The 19615-nt window shown below is 43.8% G+C and overlaps 1 protein-coding gene across 1 annotated transcript in view; it reads left to right on the top strand.

The window, feature by feature from the left end:
- Positions 1-19615, top strand: part of LOC126095111 (AP-2 complex subunit alpha) — a 318173-nt gene that overhangs the window by 221769 nt on the left and 76789 nt on the right. The window contains exons 8-13 of the mRNA XM_049909819.1: positions 1007-1326; positions 3794-3931; positions 4031-4213; positions 4399-4530; positions 14544-14741; positions 16281-16445. Of these exons, the coding sequence (XP_049765776.1) occupies positions 1007-1326; positions 3794-3931; positions 4031-4213; positions 4399-4530; positions 14544-14741; positions 16281-16445 (1136 nt within the window). The remainder of the gene's footprint in view (positions 1-1006; positions 1327-3793; positions 3932-4030; positions 4214-4398; positions 4531-14543; positions 14742-16280; positions 16446-19615) is intronic.

The raw sequence follows: 19615 nt of genomic DNA, 5'->3' as shown, positions 1-19615 counted from the left end.
CAGCTAAGCTGCCAGTGACAGTCACCAGCCCTGACTGCAATGTGTGGAGTTGTGTTGAGTCACATTATGGCATTCGGAAAGGAGAGGGACCAGCATTAATGGAGTCTGGCCACAGGAGCAAGAGGTGGCTAGTAGAGACTACACACCACTGTGTTGACAGAAGATTGGCTGCACATCTGAGTCCATAAGGTTGACCACAAAGTGGCTTGCTGATCGAAGTTGCCAAAGTCCTCATCAGACACTGTGTATGTGACAATGCTGTGGCTGACAGCATCTACGTCACCAGGAGGGGACTTGCTATTGCATGGACGTGTGTAGGCAGCTAGAGCAGCAAATGGTAGACCAACATATGTCACCCCTCCAGGCTGGTCAGCTGCAGACTCAGTATCATTACTGAAAAATGAACAATATTTATACAAGACTGGCATGTGCTTGTTAAGCTACCATGCTGGTTTCTTCACTCCAACTCATGTCGCAGTGGCCCGGACTCCAGGAAATCAGGCCATCCAAGTAGTAGCCTTCATTAGCTGTGAGGTGAGGTAATAACAGGCTTGTCGTGCGCCTGTCATACTGGGATATCAGTGGATTCCTCGTGTTGAAATTCCACTTCACTGTTGTGGCTTGAATTACTTTCCTCTGCTTCTTGCGTGGCCTAGGAAGGTGTCTGAATTTTTGCTTTGCTGCCCTAAATATATTATTTCACAACACAACATTTATCTTTGTAATCTGTTTTCCAGCCACAACAAAAGAAATTTTGTGCAGTAGTTAGATGCATGCTAATGAGTCTATCTTAAATGTTGGGAGGAAACATTGTGTCTGTATTTCTTTTTATGCACATTCATTTAAATTTGGAACTTGCTCTGTCTTTTCTTTTAAAATTGGTATGTTGTGAAAAGCAGAAATGCATGCAATATATTGGATTTAATGTGTGTGCTTCCTTATGCACAAGTGCATTTTTTACGATTAACAATCACTTTCATGAGTTCTTCAAATTTAATATTTACAGAGGACCCTGGAGTACGTGGCCGCCTAAATGAATGTCTTGAGACAATATTGAACAAGGCACAAGAACCACCAAAATCAAAGAAGGTGCAGCACTCAAATGCAAAGAATGCAGTGTTGTTTGAAGCTATCAGTCTCATTATTCATAATGACACTGAACCAAATCTTCTGGTTCGTGCATGTAATCAACTTGGTCAGTTCCTTTCAAACAGAGAAACAAACTTGAGGTATCTTGCCTTGGAATCAATGTGCCTGCTTGCCACTTCTGAATTTTCCCACGAGGCTGTTAAAAAGCACCAGGAAGTAGTAATTTTATCAATGAAGGTGAGATTGCTCATTTGACACTATGAGTAGTATGTGGTAAGTCCAGTCTATGCAATGAAAAAGTGTGTGCGCATAGTATACTGTAATTGGTATTACATTTGTAGTGTGATTCAGAAATAGCCTTTTGATTCTGTTGTAGATAACTGGATTATAAATATAGTTTATGAAATCTTTGTTGCTTAAATGTAATTTGGTGGTGATGGTGCGGATGGGGGATGCAGTCTTCATACTGTAATTAAAAAAGTGGTGTGGTGACCATTTCACAGAATGGTAATTTCATCATGTGTTACTTCTCCATAGCAGTTACATCATTTGGTGGATCTTAAATTGAGATGCCGAAAATGTTCAGAACAACAGGCTTATGGAGAAGACATTCATCATTCTTAGTGTTTAATTTCTGAATTGATGAGGATTACTCGTATTTCTCCATCACAAATAAAATTGACTGTTGGGGTGTGCAGCCACAGCTAAAAGCTGTTATAAAATTACCTAAATGTCAATTGCCCAACCAAAAGTGAAACAGCTCTGCATTTGGTAGAAATATTAATAATATTAATCATATCTCAAAAAGACTCTCTCTCTCTCTCTCTCTCTCTCTCTCTCTCTCTCTCTAACTAATCAAGTAGTCTCATGAAAACTGTGAAACTTCGTACTTCAGTGTCACCTCCTTGCATCCATACATTTTTCATAATGCTGATACCATTGTTCCATGGCTATGAACGCATCTTTGGGAGTCTGGTTTGACCACTGAAATATCACTGATGCAGTAACAGCATGGCTAGTGAATATGTGATGAAAGAGGGCATGTTTCATTTTTTGGAAACAGCCAAGTCACTAACAGCCTGATCAGGTGAATAGGGAACATCAGAAATCAGATATGTTGTCACAAAGAAACTGCAGAGGTACATTTGCCCGATGTGCTGATGCATTGTCTTGTGAAAAAGCACACATGCACACTTTCCTGACCATTTTGGAAGAAGCTTGCTCTTCAAAACATCTTGCTGAGACACTTGTCACAGTAGGGCCCTTTAAAATACAGTGAGTGAGAAGAGTAAGGTTTATACTGTTTCCAGAATGAGATTTTCACTCTGCAGCGGAGTGTGCGCTGATATGAAACTTCCTGGCAGATTAAAACTGTGTGCCCGACTGAGCAGAGTGAAAATCTCATTCTGGAAACATCCCCCAGGCTGTGGCTTAGCCATGTCTCTGTAATATCCTTTCTTTCAGGAGTGCTAGTTCTGCAAGGTTTGCAGGAGAGCTTCTGTAAAGTTTGGAAGGTAGGAGACGAGATACTGGCAGAAGTAAAGCTGTGAGGACCGGGCGTGAGTCGTGCTTCGGTAGCTCAGATGGTAGAGCACTTGCCCGCGAAAGGCAAAGGTCCCGAGTTCGAGTCTCGGTCAGGCACACAGTTTTAATCTGCCAGGAAGTTTCGATTATACTGTTGCTGTACCAGAACATGGCCACCATAGATTTTCAAAAATCTTTTTGGTGGTTGGTTGGGTGGTTGGTTGGGTGGTTGGGTGGGTGGGTGGGTGGGTGGGTGGGTGGGTGGGTGGGTGGGTGGGTGGGTGGGTGGGTGGGTGGGTGGGTGGGTGGGTGGGTGGGTGGGTGGGTGGATGAGTTTCGCTTCCACTGAGGTGATGGATGCATAGCTTCAGAATTGAAAAAATGCACCCATGTCTCATCCCTTGTTACAATTGACAAAAAGAAAATCATTTTTGTGTTGTCACCACACATTAACATTGCCTGACAACATGTTATGCATGCAGCCTTGGGGTCGGTTATCTGTCAGTGTTCATGGCATGCTCCTGGATGTCATTTTTCATATTTCTGATCTTTATGCAGGATTGTGTATGCAGACCCTACAGAAATTCCAGCTTGGAGCTGAGGTGTGCCACACTCCTTTGGCAAGGTGTGCCACACTCATTTGGCAATCCTCCAAAACAACTTTGTCCACTTGCTCAGTTGCGTCGTCAGACCAACCAATGCAAGGCAGAGTGTGTCTTGGATTGTTGTCACATGACATTCTGACTTCTTTGAACTGAACTGTCGCGCTAACAAACGCGCATTACATACATCCAAGACAACATCGCCACATCTTATTCGACTGGGGATGAATTTCATTGAGAGTCGCACAACTCAAACAAGAGTAACACAGTCTCATAAAAATGTTGTTTTCATCATGTTTCTGAAATACATTATGACATTAAATATTATACTTGAAAATGGCACAAAAGTTGAAGTTGCAATTGTGAAATAAAAAGTTACAGATAAGTGAGCATGTTGTCATGTTGTGGACCAGTATTAAAAGACTTTTAATTGTTGTACAATTCAGGTGTGTGTGTGTGTGTGTGTGTGTGTGTGTGTGTGTGTGTGTGTGTGTGTGTGTGTGTGTGTGAAGACTTCTTTAAAAATTTATTTTGAATAGTTTAGATTAGTGTACAAGTATTGTAACTACATTTCACAGATGGAAAAGGATGTATCAGTGCGCCAGCAAGCAGTTGACCTGTTGTATGCAATGTGTGACAAGAGTAATGCTGAAGAAATAGTACAGGAAATGCTAAACTACCTGGAGACTGCAGACTACTCAATCAGGGAGGAAATGGTGAGCACATGTTTCTTGTACTGATAGATTGGTCCAGAGAAAATTTTATGTACTTCAGTATACTAACACAGTTTCTACCAATCACGAAATTGTTTACAGGTTTTGAAGGTGGCTATACTAGCAGAAAAATATGCTACGGATTATACATGGTATGTTGATGTCATACTCAATCTTATAAGGATAGCTGGTGATTATGTTTCTGAAGAAGTCTGGTATCGTGTCATACAGATCGTTATTAATAGGGATGATGTGCAGGGTTATGCTGCCAAAACTGTTTTTGAGGTAAGATCCTCATGGAAGTTCACATTAGTAAGTTACAAAATAGTAAAATTAGATCTGTTTTGATAAGCCATATCAAATATTAGTCTCTACTGTGAACAATTTTTCCTCTTTTGAATTGGCAGCAAATTACTTTAACTTTAATTCATTTGTGAAAATTTGCTATATTTTCTGTGAAATTGTCACAGGCACTTCAAGCACCTGCTTGCCATGAAAATATGGTAAAAGTTGGTGGATACATTCTTGGTGAATTTGGAAATCTGATTGCTGGAGACCAACGCTCATCGCCCCTTGTCCAGTTTCAATTACTGCATTCTAAGGTAAGTTCTTGAAATGCACATACGTTCCACAAATTTTGTACTGTGCATAACAGAGGGTACATCATAATTGTTAATTTGCCCCTCTCTTCTTCCATTTGTGAATGAACTCACGGGATGGTCTTGAAGCTGTGGATTACTACTTAGTCCACTGGACTTTCCCACAATATATTCACAATGACAGAGCCAAATAGTGAAACCACTAACAGCCTGAGTCAAGACATTGTCGATTGCCTTAATTTAGTCCAAATGGATGTGCATCTGAAACACAGGGACAGTTGTATAAACATCACTGATGGGAGATAAGTTTTGTTCTTACAAGAGGAGGTCCCCCAAGGGTGAGATTGAGTTTTTGAAACCATCTGTATGGTGATTTGGAGTAGGGTCCGAGCAATCTCACCAGGCAACCATTCACCATAGGGGGCCGTAGTTTGGAAGTAATTGATCAACAAAAATTTCAAAATTTTTTGTGGTGTTTCAGGTCCTTAAAACTGACAATTAAGTGTGTGTGTGTGTGTGTGTGTGTGTGTGTGTGTGTGTGTGTGTGTGTGTGTGTGTGTGTGTCATTGTAGCATAGTGGCTAGTGGATTAGCCTGCCTTGCAAAACATTGTGGGTTGAATCTCGTCAGGTACTTAATTTTTTTAGTTTTAAATGGTTATCAAAATGGCTTTGATCATTATTTTTATTCAGTTAATTGGTTTAGACATAATTCTTTAATATTTCTGACCGTTTGTTATATCATTTTAATCATTGTATTAACTTTTTCATTTACTCTTATTTTCTTCTTTCTGTTGTTCTGTTTTTGTTTGGAATCTTTGTCCATTTAATTTTAATTATTTTTTGTATTATTTTCGATTTAATTTCTTCGGTTTCATCATATTATATTTTCGTCCATGTTGTTGCATTCATTGTTACTATTCCTCATTTCGCACAGTTGTATACGATCCATTCTTTGGTTTAAATCTTCATCTGCATTGTCTTGTCCATACTGCAACAGGAATTTGTGTTTTAAATGTTTGTGTGATGATAACCGTTAGCATTTTGTGATAGGTAAATAAAAAAATATTACCAGATTCACAGATTCCAAATGAAAACAATGGACAGGAAGAAAGAGTAAGAGCAAATGAAAAAGCCACTGTGATGATCACAGTGATGTGATAAGGGATTAGAAATTTAAATAAATTACATTAAAACCAATTAATTCAGTGAAAATAATCATGAGCCATGTCAATAACTATCCAAAATTAAAAAAAAATCTTGAAGCACCTGAGAAGTATTGAACCTACCAGCTTCTGCGTGCCAGGCTCAGCAGGGTGAATGACAGTAGGGCTGGATACCTGGAACACTGACCTGCATTGTCGTATAGGTGGCAAAGCAAAAAAGAAAATCTCACACACACACACACACACACACACACACACACACACACACACACACACACGCGCACAAAAAAAAGCAGGTGCACCTCACGCACATGTGAGCGCTATTTCCAGTTGCTTTAGTTGGAACGTAACTATTGCATTGAACAAAAGTAGCTATTGGTAATGGAGCAGGGGAGAGGGAGTGATATTACAGTGCAGGTGGGGTTTATGGGGGAGGTGGGGAGAAGATTGCTATTTGGCAGTGTGTGTGGGGTCTGCCGTAATATGGTAGAAGGTGTCAGGACGAGGCTCGAGCAGCATTGGGAAGCTGTGGGGAGGGGGATTGGAAAAGGTGAGCAACAGAGAGGGGAAAAGACTGGTGGATGTGCTGGCAGAGTGCGAGCTCACTGAGGGTGAAGGGACACGAATTGATATTTTACAGGACAAAGAAGGCACAAACTCTTAGGTGAAGGGCGTGGGTGCAGTAGGTTATTGCAGGTTGAGGCTGGGACGATTTCAGGAGCAGAGAATGTGCTGCAAGGATAACTCCCATATGCATAGTTCAGAAAATCTGGTGGTGGAGGGAAGGATCCAGATGGCCCGGGTTGTGAAGCAGACATTGAATTAGAGCATGGTGTTAAGCTGCATATTGTGCCACTGGGTGGTCCACTTTGCTTTTGCCCGCAGTTTGGCAGTGGCCATTCACAGTGACAGACAGCTGGTTCATAGTCACACCAATATAAAACGCTGTGCAGTGATTAGAGCAGAGTTGGTGCATATGACATGGCTTGGCCTCTGATGGGGTGGGACAAGCCTGTGACAGGACTCGAATAGGCAATACTGGACGAGTGAATTGGGCAGGCCGGGTAACTGGGTCTAACACAGAGATGAGGTCCCTGTGGCAAGAGACTGGGATTGGGAACGGCATAAAGATGGCCACGGATGTCGTGGAGATTGGGTGGGTGACAGAACACCACTTTAAGAGGGTGGGAAGAATATTCAGTGGGAAGTCCCTCATTTCAGGTCACAATGATAGATAATCAAAGCCCTGACGAAGGATGTGTTACAGTTGTTACAGTTCAGGGTGGTACAGGTTGACAAAGGGGGTGCTGCTTTGCAGCTAGTTTTTTTGGGGGTTGTGGAAGGATTGTAGGGGTGTGCGAGGATATCACAAGGAAGATCTCCCCCCTGCGGGTCCGGGGATTAGAATAGGCCCGAGGTATTCCTGCCTGTCGTAAGAGGCGACTAAAAGGAGTCCATCCCCCACACGGGGGTAGTTAGCGCCTGCGTCCGGAGACGGACGGTTTCACGACCTATAATCTTGGTCTTTTTGGTTTCTCACTTCTCGTTTCTTCCTTCCTTTTGTTGGTTCCTTTCTTTGCTCTTCTCCACCTCACTGTCTTCCTTACTCTTTCCCTTGACTTCTCCTTGCCTTCTCATTGCCTTTTTCTTCTTGCCTTCTCATTGCCTTTTTCTCCTTGCCTTCTCATTGCCTTTTTCTCCTTGCCTTCTCATTGCCTTTTTCTCCTTGCCTTCTCATTGCCTTTTTCTCCTTGCCTTCTCATTGCCTTTTTCTCCTTGCCTTCTCATTGCCTTCTTCTCCTTGCTTTCTTCTCCTTGCCTTCTCTGGTCTCCGCCTCGGCGTTTGAGACGGTCTGTCCTCTTTCTCCCTCTCTCTTCTTTTTCCTCTTCTTCCTTCCTCCCTGTGCGTGTCTGAAGGCCGACCCACGCGTTCGCACGCGTAGCCGGTGACGGGGTAACGCGTAAGTCCCCGCCCTGGGTAGACATGTAAGGCACGCGCGTACCCCCTGGTAAAGGCCAGGCCCGGGGAGGGGTGATTGCCTGAGCTGATACCTTCTGACCATGCCGATTGGTCCCTCCGTCTGTTTCTCGGGAGGTGTGACCTGAGGTGTAAACATTCACCTAAGGCGGGAGTGCCCTCTGAGAGGGTCCCCACAAGGAAGGAGCGCGCCATCGGAGACGCTGGCAATCATGGGGGATTCCTCCGCAATGGATTCTACTCCATCGCTTTCGACTTCGACCCAAAAACGGAAACGTGACCAGCCAACAGTGACAAAAGTACTACCGCCTGCCCCACAGTTCCTCGTGGTTTCTCGATCTGAGGACGGAAAGGATTTTTCCTCTGTCAACCCTTTCGTTATTCAGAAGGGCGTAGATGCCATAGCCGGATCTGTCAAATCTTGTACCAGGTTGCGTAACGGTACCTTATTACTCGAAACTGAGAGTGCCTTTCAGGCACAAAAACTGCTTCGGGCCACACTCTTGTACACGTTCCCTGTTCGGGTGGAGGCCCACCGAACTTTGAATTCGTCTCGTGGTGTAGTCTATAGTAGCTCCCTCGACGGATTGACTGACGAGGAGCTTCAATCTTTCCTCGCTGAGCAGGGCGTGACGGCTGTCCATAGGGTCATGAAAAAGGTCAACAATGACCTTGTACCGACCCGGACACTTTTCTTGACCTTCGATAGTGTTAAGCTGCCATCGCGCATCAAGGCGGGCTACGAGGTTATTTCTGTTCGCCCCTATGTCCCGACACCTACGCGCTGCTACCAGTGTCAGCGTTTCAATCACACTCGACAGTCTTGCTCCAATGCGGCTAAATGTGTCACTTGTGGCAGGGATGCCCATGAGGGTGGCTGTCCACCTCCGTCTCCTCGTTGTGTGAACTGTCAGGGTGACCATGCCGCCTCCTCCCGCGACTGTCCTGTCTATAAGGAAGAACGCTGTATCCAGGAAATCCGGGTCAAAGAGAAAGTGTCCACCTCGGCTGCTCGCAAGCTATTGGCTAGTAGGAAGCCCACGCTGCTCCCAGCGGGGAAATACAGCACTGTCCTTGCCTCTCCTCGGACTACCAGGGAGGTAGCAACCCAGACATGCGATCTGACCTTCAGCACCACGGTCGTCTGTTCGGCCAGCGCTAAGATCGCGCGGTCGACGTCTCCTCTTCCTCCCATCACCCCACAGACACCAGCCACTTCCTCAGCTTCTGCTAAGCCGAAGACCCCGAAGTCAGATGCACGGGCCTTTAAGAAGGAACCATCCCGTGCAGACTTCCTCCGTCCCTCGACCTCCCAGCCTTCGACCGGTACTTCCACCAAACGTCCTTCTAAAAAGGCGCATAGGAAGCACAGTTCTCCTTCTCCGCCACGGCGCCTTTCTTCTCCTGCGCCACCCAGCGGTTGCCGCCCCAGGCCGTCATCCGTTTCGCCTGGCCGCACCGCTGGTAGCCGAACATCTGGCCGTTCACCGGCGGAGGAAGCTCCCCCTCCCGGCCATCCTCCCGAGATGGCCGATGACCCTATAGACCCCATGGACGATGACTGTCCGCCTACTGATAGCGGCGGCAGTGCTCGCTCGAAGCCAGGCCCTAAGCGGCCTTCGAGGTGACCCCTTCTCTCATCTTCCTTTTCTTACAATGGCACTTATTAACTGGAATATTCGCAGCATTCGCTCCAACCGAGAGGACTTGAAGTTGCTGCTCCGCTTGCATCGTCCGCTCGTCGTAGCCCTCCAGGAAACGAAGCTCCGCCCATGCGATCAAATTGCCTTGACACACTACACCTCTGTGCGTTTTGACCTACCCCCTGTGGTAGGTATCCCAGCTCATGGAGGGGTTATGTTGCTGGTCCGGGATGATATTTACTACAATCCCATCACGTTGCACACCGGCCTGCAGGCAGTTGCCATCCGCATTACTCTCCCCACTTTTACGTTTTCCTTTTGTACCGTTTACACTCCATCGTCTTCTGCCGTTACCAGGGCAGACATGATGCAACTTACTGCTCAGCTACCTGCACCATTTTTGTTAACTGGAGACTTCAATGCCCACCATCCCCTTTGGGGCTCTCCAGCATCCTGCCCGAGGGGCTCCTTGTTAGCAGACCTTTTCAACCAGCTCAATCTTTTCTGCCTCAATACTGGCGCCCCGACTTTTCTTTCGGACACATCTCATACCTATTCCCATTTAGACCTCTCTATATGTACTCCCCAACTTGCACGCCGGTTTGAGTGGTATGCACTTGCTGATACATATTCGAGCGACCACTTCCCGTGTGTTATCCATCTCCTGCAGCATACTCCCTCTCCGTGCTCCTCTAGTTGGACAATCTCCAAGGCAGACTGGGGGCTCTTCTCCTCCAGGGCGACCTTTCAGGATCAAACCTTCACAAGCTGCGATCGTCAGGTCGGACACCTCACGGAAGTCATTCTCGCTGCTGCTGAATATTCCATCCCTCACCATACTTCTTCTCCACGTCGCGTACCGGTCCCCTGGTGGACCGGAGCATGTAGAGACGCTTTACGTGCTCGTCGACGTGCTTTACGCACCTTTAAACGCCACCCTACAGTGGCGAATTGTATTAATTATAAACGATTACGTGCTCAGTGTCGTCGTATTATTAAAGAAAGCAAGAAAGCCAGCTGGGCTGCTTTCACAAGCACCTTCAACAGTTTTACCCCTTCTTCTGTTGTCTGGGGTAGCCTGCGCCGGCTGTCTGGCACTAAGGTCCACTCCCCAGTTTCTGGCTTGAAGGTCGCGAATGAAGTCCTTGTGGCCCCTGAGGCTGTCTCCAATGCCTTCGGCCGCTTTTTCGCCGAGGTTTCGAGCTCCGCTCATTACCACCCTGCCTTCCTCCCCCGCAAACAGGCAGAGGAGGCTAGGCCACCTGACTTTGGCTCCTCGAATTGTGAAAGTTATAATGCCCCATTCACCATGCGGGAACTCGAAACCGCACTTGGCCGATCACGGTCCTCCGCTCCAGGGCCTGATTCTATTCATATTCAGATGCTGAAGAACCTTTCTCCTGTGGGTAAAGGTTTTCTTCTTCGTACATACAATCGCATCTGGATTGAGGGACATGTTCCCGCATGCTGGCATGAGTCCATTGTTGTCCCGATTCCTAAGCCGGGGAAGGACAAGCACTTGCCTTCCAGTTATCGACCTATCTCGCTTACCAGCTGTGTCTGTAAAGTGATGGAGCGAATGGTTAACTCTCGATTGGTTTGGCTGCTTGAGTCTCGACGCCTACTTACCAATGTTCAATGTGGATTTCGTAGGCGCCGCTCTGCTGTTGACCATCTGGTTACCTTGTCGACCTTCATTATAAATAACTTCTTGCGGAAGCGCCCGACCGCGGCTGTGTTCTTTGATTTGGAGAAGGCTTACGACACCTGTTGGAGGGCGGGCATTCTCCGCACCTTGCATACATGGGGCCTTCGCGGTCGCCTCCCTCTTTTTATTCGTTCCTTTTTAATGGATCGACAGTTCAGGGTACGTGTGGGTTCTGTCCTGTCCGACACCTTTCGCCAGGAGAATGGGGTGCCACAGGGCTCAGTTTTGAGCGTCGCTCTGTTCGCCATCGCGATCAATCCAATAATGGATTGCCTCTCAGCTGATGTATCGGGCTCCCTTTTTGTGGACGATTTTACCATCTATTGCAGCGCGCAGCGTACACGAGTCCTGGAGTGCTGTCTTCAGCGTTCTCTTGACCGTCTTTACTCCTGGAGTGTCGCCAATGGCTTCCGTTTTTCTGCCGAGAAGACGGTCTGTATTAACTTCTGGCGCTACAAAGAGTTTCTCCCACCGTCCTTACGACTTGGTCCCGTTGCTCTCCCAATCGTGGAGACAACCAAATTTTTAGGCCTCACCTTTGACAGGAAACTTAGCTGGTCTCCACATGTGTCATATTTGGCCGCCCGTTGTACCCGTTCTTTAAATGTCCTCTGTGTTCTCAGTGGTATGTCGTGGGGAGCGGATCGAACCGTCCTACTTCGTCTATATCGGTCGATCGTCCGCTCCAAGCTGGATTATGGGAGCTTCGTATACTCCTCTGCACGGCCATCCATCTTACGCCGCCTCAACTCCATACAACATCGGGGTTTACGACTTGCGATCGGAGCATTTTATACCAGTCCCGTAGAGAGTCTTCATGCTGACGTTGGCGAATTGCCACTCACCTACTGGCGCGATATACTGCTTTGTCGGTATGCCTGTCGGCTACTGTCAATGCCCGACCATCCGTCTTATCGTTCCTTTTTTGACGACTCTCTTGACCTTCAATACGGGTTGTATGTCTCTGCCCTGCTACCCCCTGGAGTTCGCTTTCGTCGCCTCCTTCAACACCTTCATTTTTCACTCCCTGCAACCTTTCGAGTGGGCGAGAGCCGCACGCCACCTTGGCTCCAGGCTCAGGTCCGCGTTCACCTTGACCTCAGCTCGCTCCCAAAAGAGGTCACCCCCGGTTCGGTCTACCACTCCCGTTTTTTGGAACTTCGTTCGAAGTTCATCAACATGACTTTCATTTATACAGATGGCTCTAAGACCAATGACGGGGTCGGGTGTTCCTTTATTGTCGGGGCACAAAGTTTCAAATACCGGCTCCATGACCATTGTTCGGTCTTCACAGCTGAGCTCTTTGCCCTCTACCAGGCTGTTCTTTACATCTGCCGCCACCGACATTCTGCTTATGTCATCTGCTCAGATTCCCTGAGCGCCATCCAGAGCCTCAGTGATCCGTACCCGGTTCACCCTTTCGTACACCGGATCCAACGCTCTCTTCAGTGGCTGGTGGACGTCGGTCCGCCGGTTAGCTTTATGTGGGTTCCTGGCCTTGTCGGTCTCCCTGGGAACGAAGCTGCAGATGCCGCGCCCAAGGCTGTGGTCCTCCAGCCTCGGACAGCTTCTTGTTGTGTCCCTTCGTCCGATTTTAGCAGGGTCATTTGTCGGCGCGTTGTGTCGCTGTGGCATGCCGATTGGGCTGCACTTACCGACAACAAGCTTCGGGCCTTAAAACCTCTTCCCGTGGCTTGGACGTCCTCCTCACGCCCTTCTCGGCGGGAGGAGGTCGTTTTAGCAAGGTTAAGAATTGGACACTGCCGGTTCAGCCATCGCCATCTGCTGACGGCTGCGCCGGCGCCGTTCTGCCCATGTGGGCACTTGCTGACGGTTAGACACATTTTACTGTCCTGTCCAGATCTTAACCAACTGCGCCTCGATCTTAACCTGCCTAATACTTTCGATGCCATTTTAGCGGATGACCCACGAGCAGCTGCTCGTGTTCTTTGTTTTATCAATTTGACGAACCTCGCTAAGGACATTTGATGTTGTTTTTTAATCCTATGCCTGTCAGTCTCTTTTATCGTGTTTTCCCTTTTAGTTGTTGTTGTCAACTTGTGCCTCGCGGTGCATTTTTAGAGTAGTCAGGGCGCTAATGACCATTGAAGTTGTGCGCCCTAAAACCACAAAAAAAAAAAAAACAAGGAAGATCTGTTCAGTCTGTGCGGAGGTTAGTGCCTATCGGTGAAGGGCTCTGAGAGACCTTCAGCATACTGTGCAAGTGAGTCTTTGACACTGCAGATACACCATACCCAGGCAGCTACGCCCTGTGGGAGGGAGTTTTTGGTGTGGAATGGATAGTAGCTCTCGAAGCGTATCTGCAGTGACTAAAACTCTTGCCCAGTATGCTGAAGGTGTTAGAAAGGCCTTCACAGATGGGCACTTCCCCAAGACGTAGTCACCAGATTTTCTGTGCCATATCTCTACATACCCACAATCCTCCCACCACTCCCTAGTACCAACTGCAAAGGAGCACCATCTTCAATTCACAATACCATCTCTAGACTGAAATGGATTGGAACAGCTGAACCACATGTTTAAACAGGGTAGAGGGGAATACATAGCACTGACCAGGGATCAAAGCCAAGCCCTTAAATTTACAGTCCATTATTTTACCACTGAATCACATATTCTTAATATTATTTAGAAATAAACAAATAAACATAACTTTACTAATTGATATAAATGTGCTTCTGTTTTTGATTAATCAATGTGCAGTTGTCATAGCAATTTTAGCTCGTGTTTGAATGTTAGTCTAGAGAACATTTTGTTAAAGGTACTCAATCAGTTATTTGCAGCTGTTAAACTCCATGTGCTTCGTGTTCATTTAAAGTAAGAGTAATTACTATTTCTTACTCTTGTGCTAAATGTCTGTGAAATGTCAATAAACTTTGCGTATCAGTTACATCTCCTCCAAAAATTTGTATGGGAGCAGTTACTATATAAACTCATTACTAAGCTGGTTGATATTCTACTTAACCTGACCTTACAGATAGAAAAAATTCTTCACTATTTACTTCTTTTCTGCTTGCATTTATGCCGAACGAAATCTTTTTTTTTTTTTTTTTTTTCAAATCTAAGGTAAACTGCTGCATACAGTCAGTCCTAAACTCCCTGAGAACAGAGCAAATGCTAGCCTTCTCTGCTGTAACAGTCAACACTTACTATCCTTCAGCTATCCCCCCCCCCCTCCCCTTCCAGTAACCAGCGGTCCTTCCACCTCGCCTCTCTACATGTGATGCAATGGATCATTCCATTAAACATCCATAAATAAGATTAGATTTCAAAATTTGATAACTATGATGCTTCTGGGGACCAGTCACTCATACAGCTGTCAAACATTGTTGCATGTTTAGTGCTACCACTGTATTAGCCAGCAATTTTTCAATAAAATTAAAATGTGACAGGCTCTTATCGTTACCAGTAACGTGAAAATTTTTGTATGTGTTTTGTTTTATGAACATGCTCTTCACTATTCAGTATTTTCTGTTTTGTGAATGTTTCTCGCATATTTTCACAGTATCATCTCTGTTCACCAATGACGAGAGCACTGTTGCTGTCAACATACATAAAGTTCGTGAATCTCTTTCCTGAGATAAAGCCACAAATTCAGGAAGTCTTCAGGCAGCACAGTAATCTCCGCAGTGCAGATGCAGAACTGCAGCAACGGGCATCAGAATACCTCCAGCTGAGTATAATAGCATCAACTGACGTTTTGGTAAGTTTAAGGACTCATTTGACAACATTAGCTCAGTTTTATACAAGTGGTGCTAGTTCTTATGATATGATAAGATTCGAAAGTCATGGGATAGCTTAATCTCTTTAACAATAAAAGAATCTTAAAATGTGTTCAAAAAAATGCTAGAGTAGCAATAACGATAAACACAGAGTTGACGTGAAACAGCAACCCTTCTGATCAATGTAACAGTTGTCTATGTGGCTCTTGGTCTGCCATATGTGTAAGAAGTTTGTCAGTATGGACAATGGCAGTTGCTACTTGCCAGAAATAATGAACAGCAACCACTATTCTGAGCAGTTGCCTCAAAGAGATATTGTGGAGTTTACACAACGTCACCTGAAGCAGAGAGTCTTGCAATACATTGACCTGTTGCAAAAGCCTAGAATATCTTGGAGTAGCTATTAGTTCAAGAATGACATTTAACCGAAAAAACTGCTGCTCGCTGTGAGCAAATACATGGGGTAAACATTTTATTTCGATACCATCTCACCAAGAAGAAATGTGAGTAGATCATAAAGGGCAGTTGTATGCCACATCAGCCTTGCAAATTACTGTACTTAGGATGTACTAGACAGCCACCATCATTACATAATATTGACAAACCATCAGCTCAACATTGGCACACAGTGAAAGGTTGATAATGGAGGCAGGTGGATTTTAAGTGGTGACTAGGTGCTACTTGCACATATAGGTTATAACTGTACATACTAACTGCTTTAGTTACACCTTTGTCATTAATGAACAATTGCTCTGTGATGCTGACAAATGACGAAAAAAGAAGAATGGGACTCTAGTGCATACATATGACCCTCTATGTCTACAGTTAATTATGATTATGGGATTTTCATATATGAAACATTTGTGGAGTAAAATCTTTGAGCTCCAATGTCTATGGAGAACAGAGTGTTCATTTTTACTAATATGAAGCTGTTTACAATTAGTGCATTGGACATCATACTCAAATTGTGCTGGCAACATCAGAGCCAATGTGTTAAACTACTGTACACATCTCGTGGAGGAATTGGTTCCAGACTATGATGTGTATTTTACCACATTTGGTAATCCCAGACTTGACATTTTTCAGTACTATTACACAGTTACATGTCAAAATTGGACAGCATATCTGTGCTCAGTTTGCCTTTCTACATCTATATCGACATGGAAACTTGTGTATGATACTGTGACTGTAGTCACTTGTATCACAGAATTGCTGCAGCACCACCTACATCTACTTCTGTGCCAGGCTGTTGCTGTACGGGTGATAAAGCTATATTAAGATAGATAGAAATCTCATAAATTAGTGTCACTTTGTGTATGTGACCCAGACTCACTTTCATTGGCATAAAGGTAAAATCAATTATAAATTAAAACTACATCCCTAATTTTTTGTACGTACATTTGGCTGAACATTTCTTAATATAATACATAGTGTGACAGAGTAGTGATTCTTTGCTCAAGATAAAGTACTTTGACAAAGCCTATTAGAAAATGGATTTGCACATAATTATTTTCTTACAGGCAACAGTTTTAGAGGAGATGCCAGCTTTCCCAGAGCGAGAATCATCCATTCTTGCTGTTCTAAAGAAGAAAAAGCCAGGAAGGGTTCCTGAAAATGAAGTCAGGGAAGGAAAAAGCCCTGCACCAACGGTTAATAACCATCAGCCTGAAACAACTCCGTCACAGGTAGAGAACAACAAGGAAGCAGTTATGTCACTTCCTTCTTCTTTATGTATGAGAGTGAAACAGTTTCTATATGTTTCAGAGGTCTTTCTTCTTAAAATGGTCATAATTGCTCCTTCTTGTTTTAAGTCAACACTCATTTTGTCTCTTGTTTGTTTGAGTTTCCCCACACAGTCACTCCATACTGTAAGTATGGTTTGAAAAGTCCATGATGCACTGTACACAGAAGGTTCTTGTCTGAATACTGTGATAGCTGCATCATTAAGAATATGACAGAGCTCAGTTTCTTACAGGCAGTATTAATTGATTTTTTTCCATTTCAGTTCATTATCCACAAGAATAACTAAGAATCTAGCAGATTCTACTTCTTAAAGCCTTGTTCCATCAACCTCTAAGTCAGCGTTGTCTACAGCCTTCTCCTTGTTTTTTAAACACTGCATACATAGCCTTTTTTAAATTTATAACCAGTTCATTTTCCAACAGCCATTGAGCTGTGACATTTGCAGATGTGTATACTGTTCTCTCAAGCTGTTCCATACTTTGGTCACTATTTAGTATTGTCATGTCATCAGCATACAATATTTTCTTTCCTTCCTCCTCAACACCTATGTCATTAAACAAATTAAATAACAATGGCCCCATTACTGAACCCTGTGGCACTCCATATTTGATGGGTTTGGTTTCTGATTGGTATGAGTTTCCTAATGATACATACTGCTTGATGTTGCACATGCATGATTTTATCCATTCACCTGGTTGCCCTCGAATGCCATAGTTGCCTAATTTTTGTATCAGCATTTCATGGTCAATGGTGTCAAATGCTTTTGAAAGATCCAGAAACACTGCAGAGACAACTTTTTTTTCCCTCTAAGGTCTGTAAAATGTATTCTGTTAGACTGGCAGTTGCTGATTCTGTAGATTTACACTTTCTGAAACCATGTTGTGAGGGTATGAGAATGTTACGTTTGTCCAAATAATTAACTAATCTGGTATACATAAGCGTTTCTAGGATTGTCGAGAAACCTGATATAAGTGAAACTGGTCTGTCGCTGTTGGGGTCATCCTTATCCCCTTTCTTGTACACTGGCACCACCCTCGTTATCTTCAGTTTTTCTGGAAAAATTCCATCTCTGAAAGAACAGTTTGCTATGTTCAGCAGTGGTGTTATTATCTACCCACTTACTGGCTTTATTACATGATTTGATATTTCATCATCACCAGCTGATTTCTTGGACTTCAGTTTCTGTATAGTTTTCCATAGTTCATCTTCCGTGACTGGTCTTACGAACATAGTACTGCATGATCTTTCTGGTTCCTTAATACTCTTCTTTTTTGACTATTTCTTTCCAATTTTAAGTTTTCTACTACACTAATATAGTTATTATTCAGTACGTTTGCTATTTCCATACCATCTGTGACCACTGTGTTGTCTATTTTAATTGACCTAATACCTTCTTCTTTGTTTGACCATCTTTTTTCCTTTTTTTCAGCATTAATTGCATTCCAAGCTGCCTTTACCTTGTTTTTTGAATTCGTTATGGCGGTGTCAATTGCAATTGCTTTTGCTTCTCTTATTGTTTTTGTATACTTCTTTTTTAACATTTTGTAGTTTTCAGCTTCGCCCATCCGTCTCAGATCCTGCAGCTTCCTTCGCTGTTTGATCTTGCAGTCTTTCTTGTCTCTTTACTTTGGGAAATGCTACATTAAAATGGTATTTAATTGTTGAAATAAATGCATCATATTTTTCATTTACATTCTGGGCCTGTAGGGTTTCATTCCAGGTTTCCTTACTTAACATTGTTCTAAAGCTGTTGATATTTTGTTCACTGATGATACTAATTTCATTGGATCTTTGTTTTGGTTCAGATACTGTGTCATTACTTCTGCAAAAGCTGATTAGTTGTCCATGACGATCAGATATTTCTGTCTGAACTCCATGTGACTCATAGTTACACATATTAGTAATTATGTTGTCAATAACTGTCTCACTTCGTGAAGTCACTCTTGTTGGTGCAGTTATTGTTACTTTCAAGTTATGCTGTATTGACAATTCTTCAGAATCCTGTCTTATTTTTGTCTTTTCCCATTTCAATGTTGAAGTCTCCACATATAATAAGGTTTCTCTTCATATTCATTCTCAGTAAGCTAGCAATTTTTTTCAGAAAGATGCTAATATTGCCACATGGTGATCTGTACACACAAAACCCTTCAAAATCCTCTGTCACTATACCGGTAACTTCAAAGTCTTTTTCTCTAGCTATGGGCAATGTAGCAGCTTCACTGTTTACATTCTTTAGAAGAGTACCTGTTTTAATATGTATACAAACGCCACCACCCTTATATTTAGATCTGCAGAAGTAACTAGCTAGTTTGTAGTCCTTTATTGCAACATTACCTATTTTACTTCGTTAGTCCATGTTCACTTATGCATAATATGTCTGGTCTTACTTCACTCAGGAGTACTTCTGCTTTTAATTTTTTGTTACAAAAGTATTGAATATTTTGATGAAGTACGTTTATGTAATTTTTCTTTAGTTGGTCTACATGTTGTGAGCTGCATTCCGAGGCAAATTCTTTAGCATCATCTTTTTTTGTATGGTGGTTATATTTTTGTTTTCCAGCTAGAGTGTGTGGTTTTTCACCCTCGTCAGGCCATATTAGTTTCCCTTGCTTCTAATGATTTTGCAGACATCTGCAAACATTCTGCTGAATGTTACAGACCCCAGTCTATTTAAATGCAAACCATCCTTCGCTAGTGAGTTTTCACATAGGAATTTGTTTGGGTCTATAAAAACTGCCCCAAGACGATCACATTGTTCTTTAAGAGCACAGTTTATTTTTGCGATACATTTTTCACTCACTGACCTGTTTATGATTCCGCTAAGTATCAGCCGAGATCCTGCATACATATTTCTTGCAGAACAAATCGTGTTTCTTGTTTCGTTTGCCATTTCTTCCTCACTGCTTCTCCTTCGTTCCAACGTGTATAAACACCCCTTTATAATTATGTCTGGTTTCAAAATCTGGTTCTGTAGTAGCTTGCCTTGCATTAACCATATTTTTAAAATGTTTACCGAGTTGTTGTTGTTGTTGTTGTTGTTGTTGTTGTTGTTGTTGTTGTTCTAATTCCAGGTCGTATGTCGATCTTGCAATTGGAGACAGCAATATTCTTC

The sequence above is a fragment of the Schistocerca cancellata genome, chromosome 8, assembly GCF_023864275.1.
Source record: "Schistocerca cancellata isolate TAMUIC-IGC-003103 chromosome 8, iqSchCanc2.1, whole genome shotgun sequence".
Classification (NCBI taxonomy): Eukaryota; Metazoa; Arthropoda; class Insecta; order Orthoptera; family Acrididae; genus Schistocerca; species Schistocerca cancellata.
Note: the sequence above shows the minus strand (reverse complement) of the source record. Positions and strands in the feature narration are given on the sequence as shown.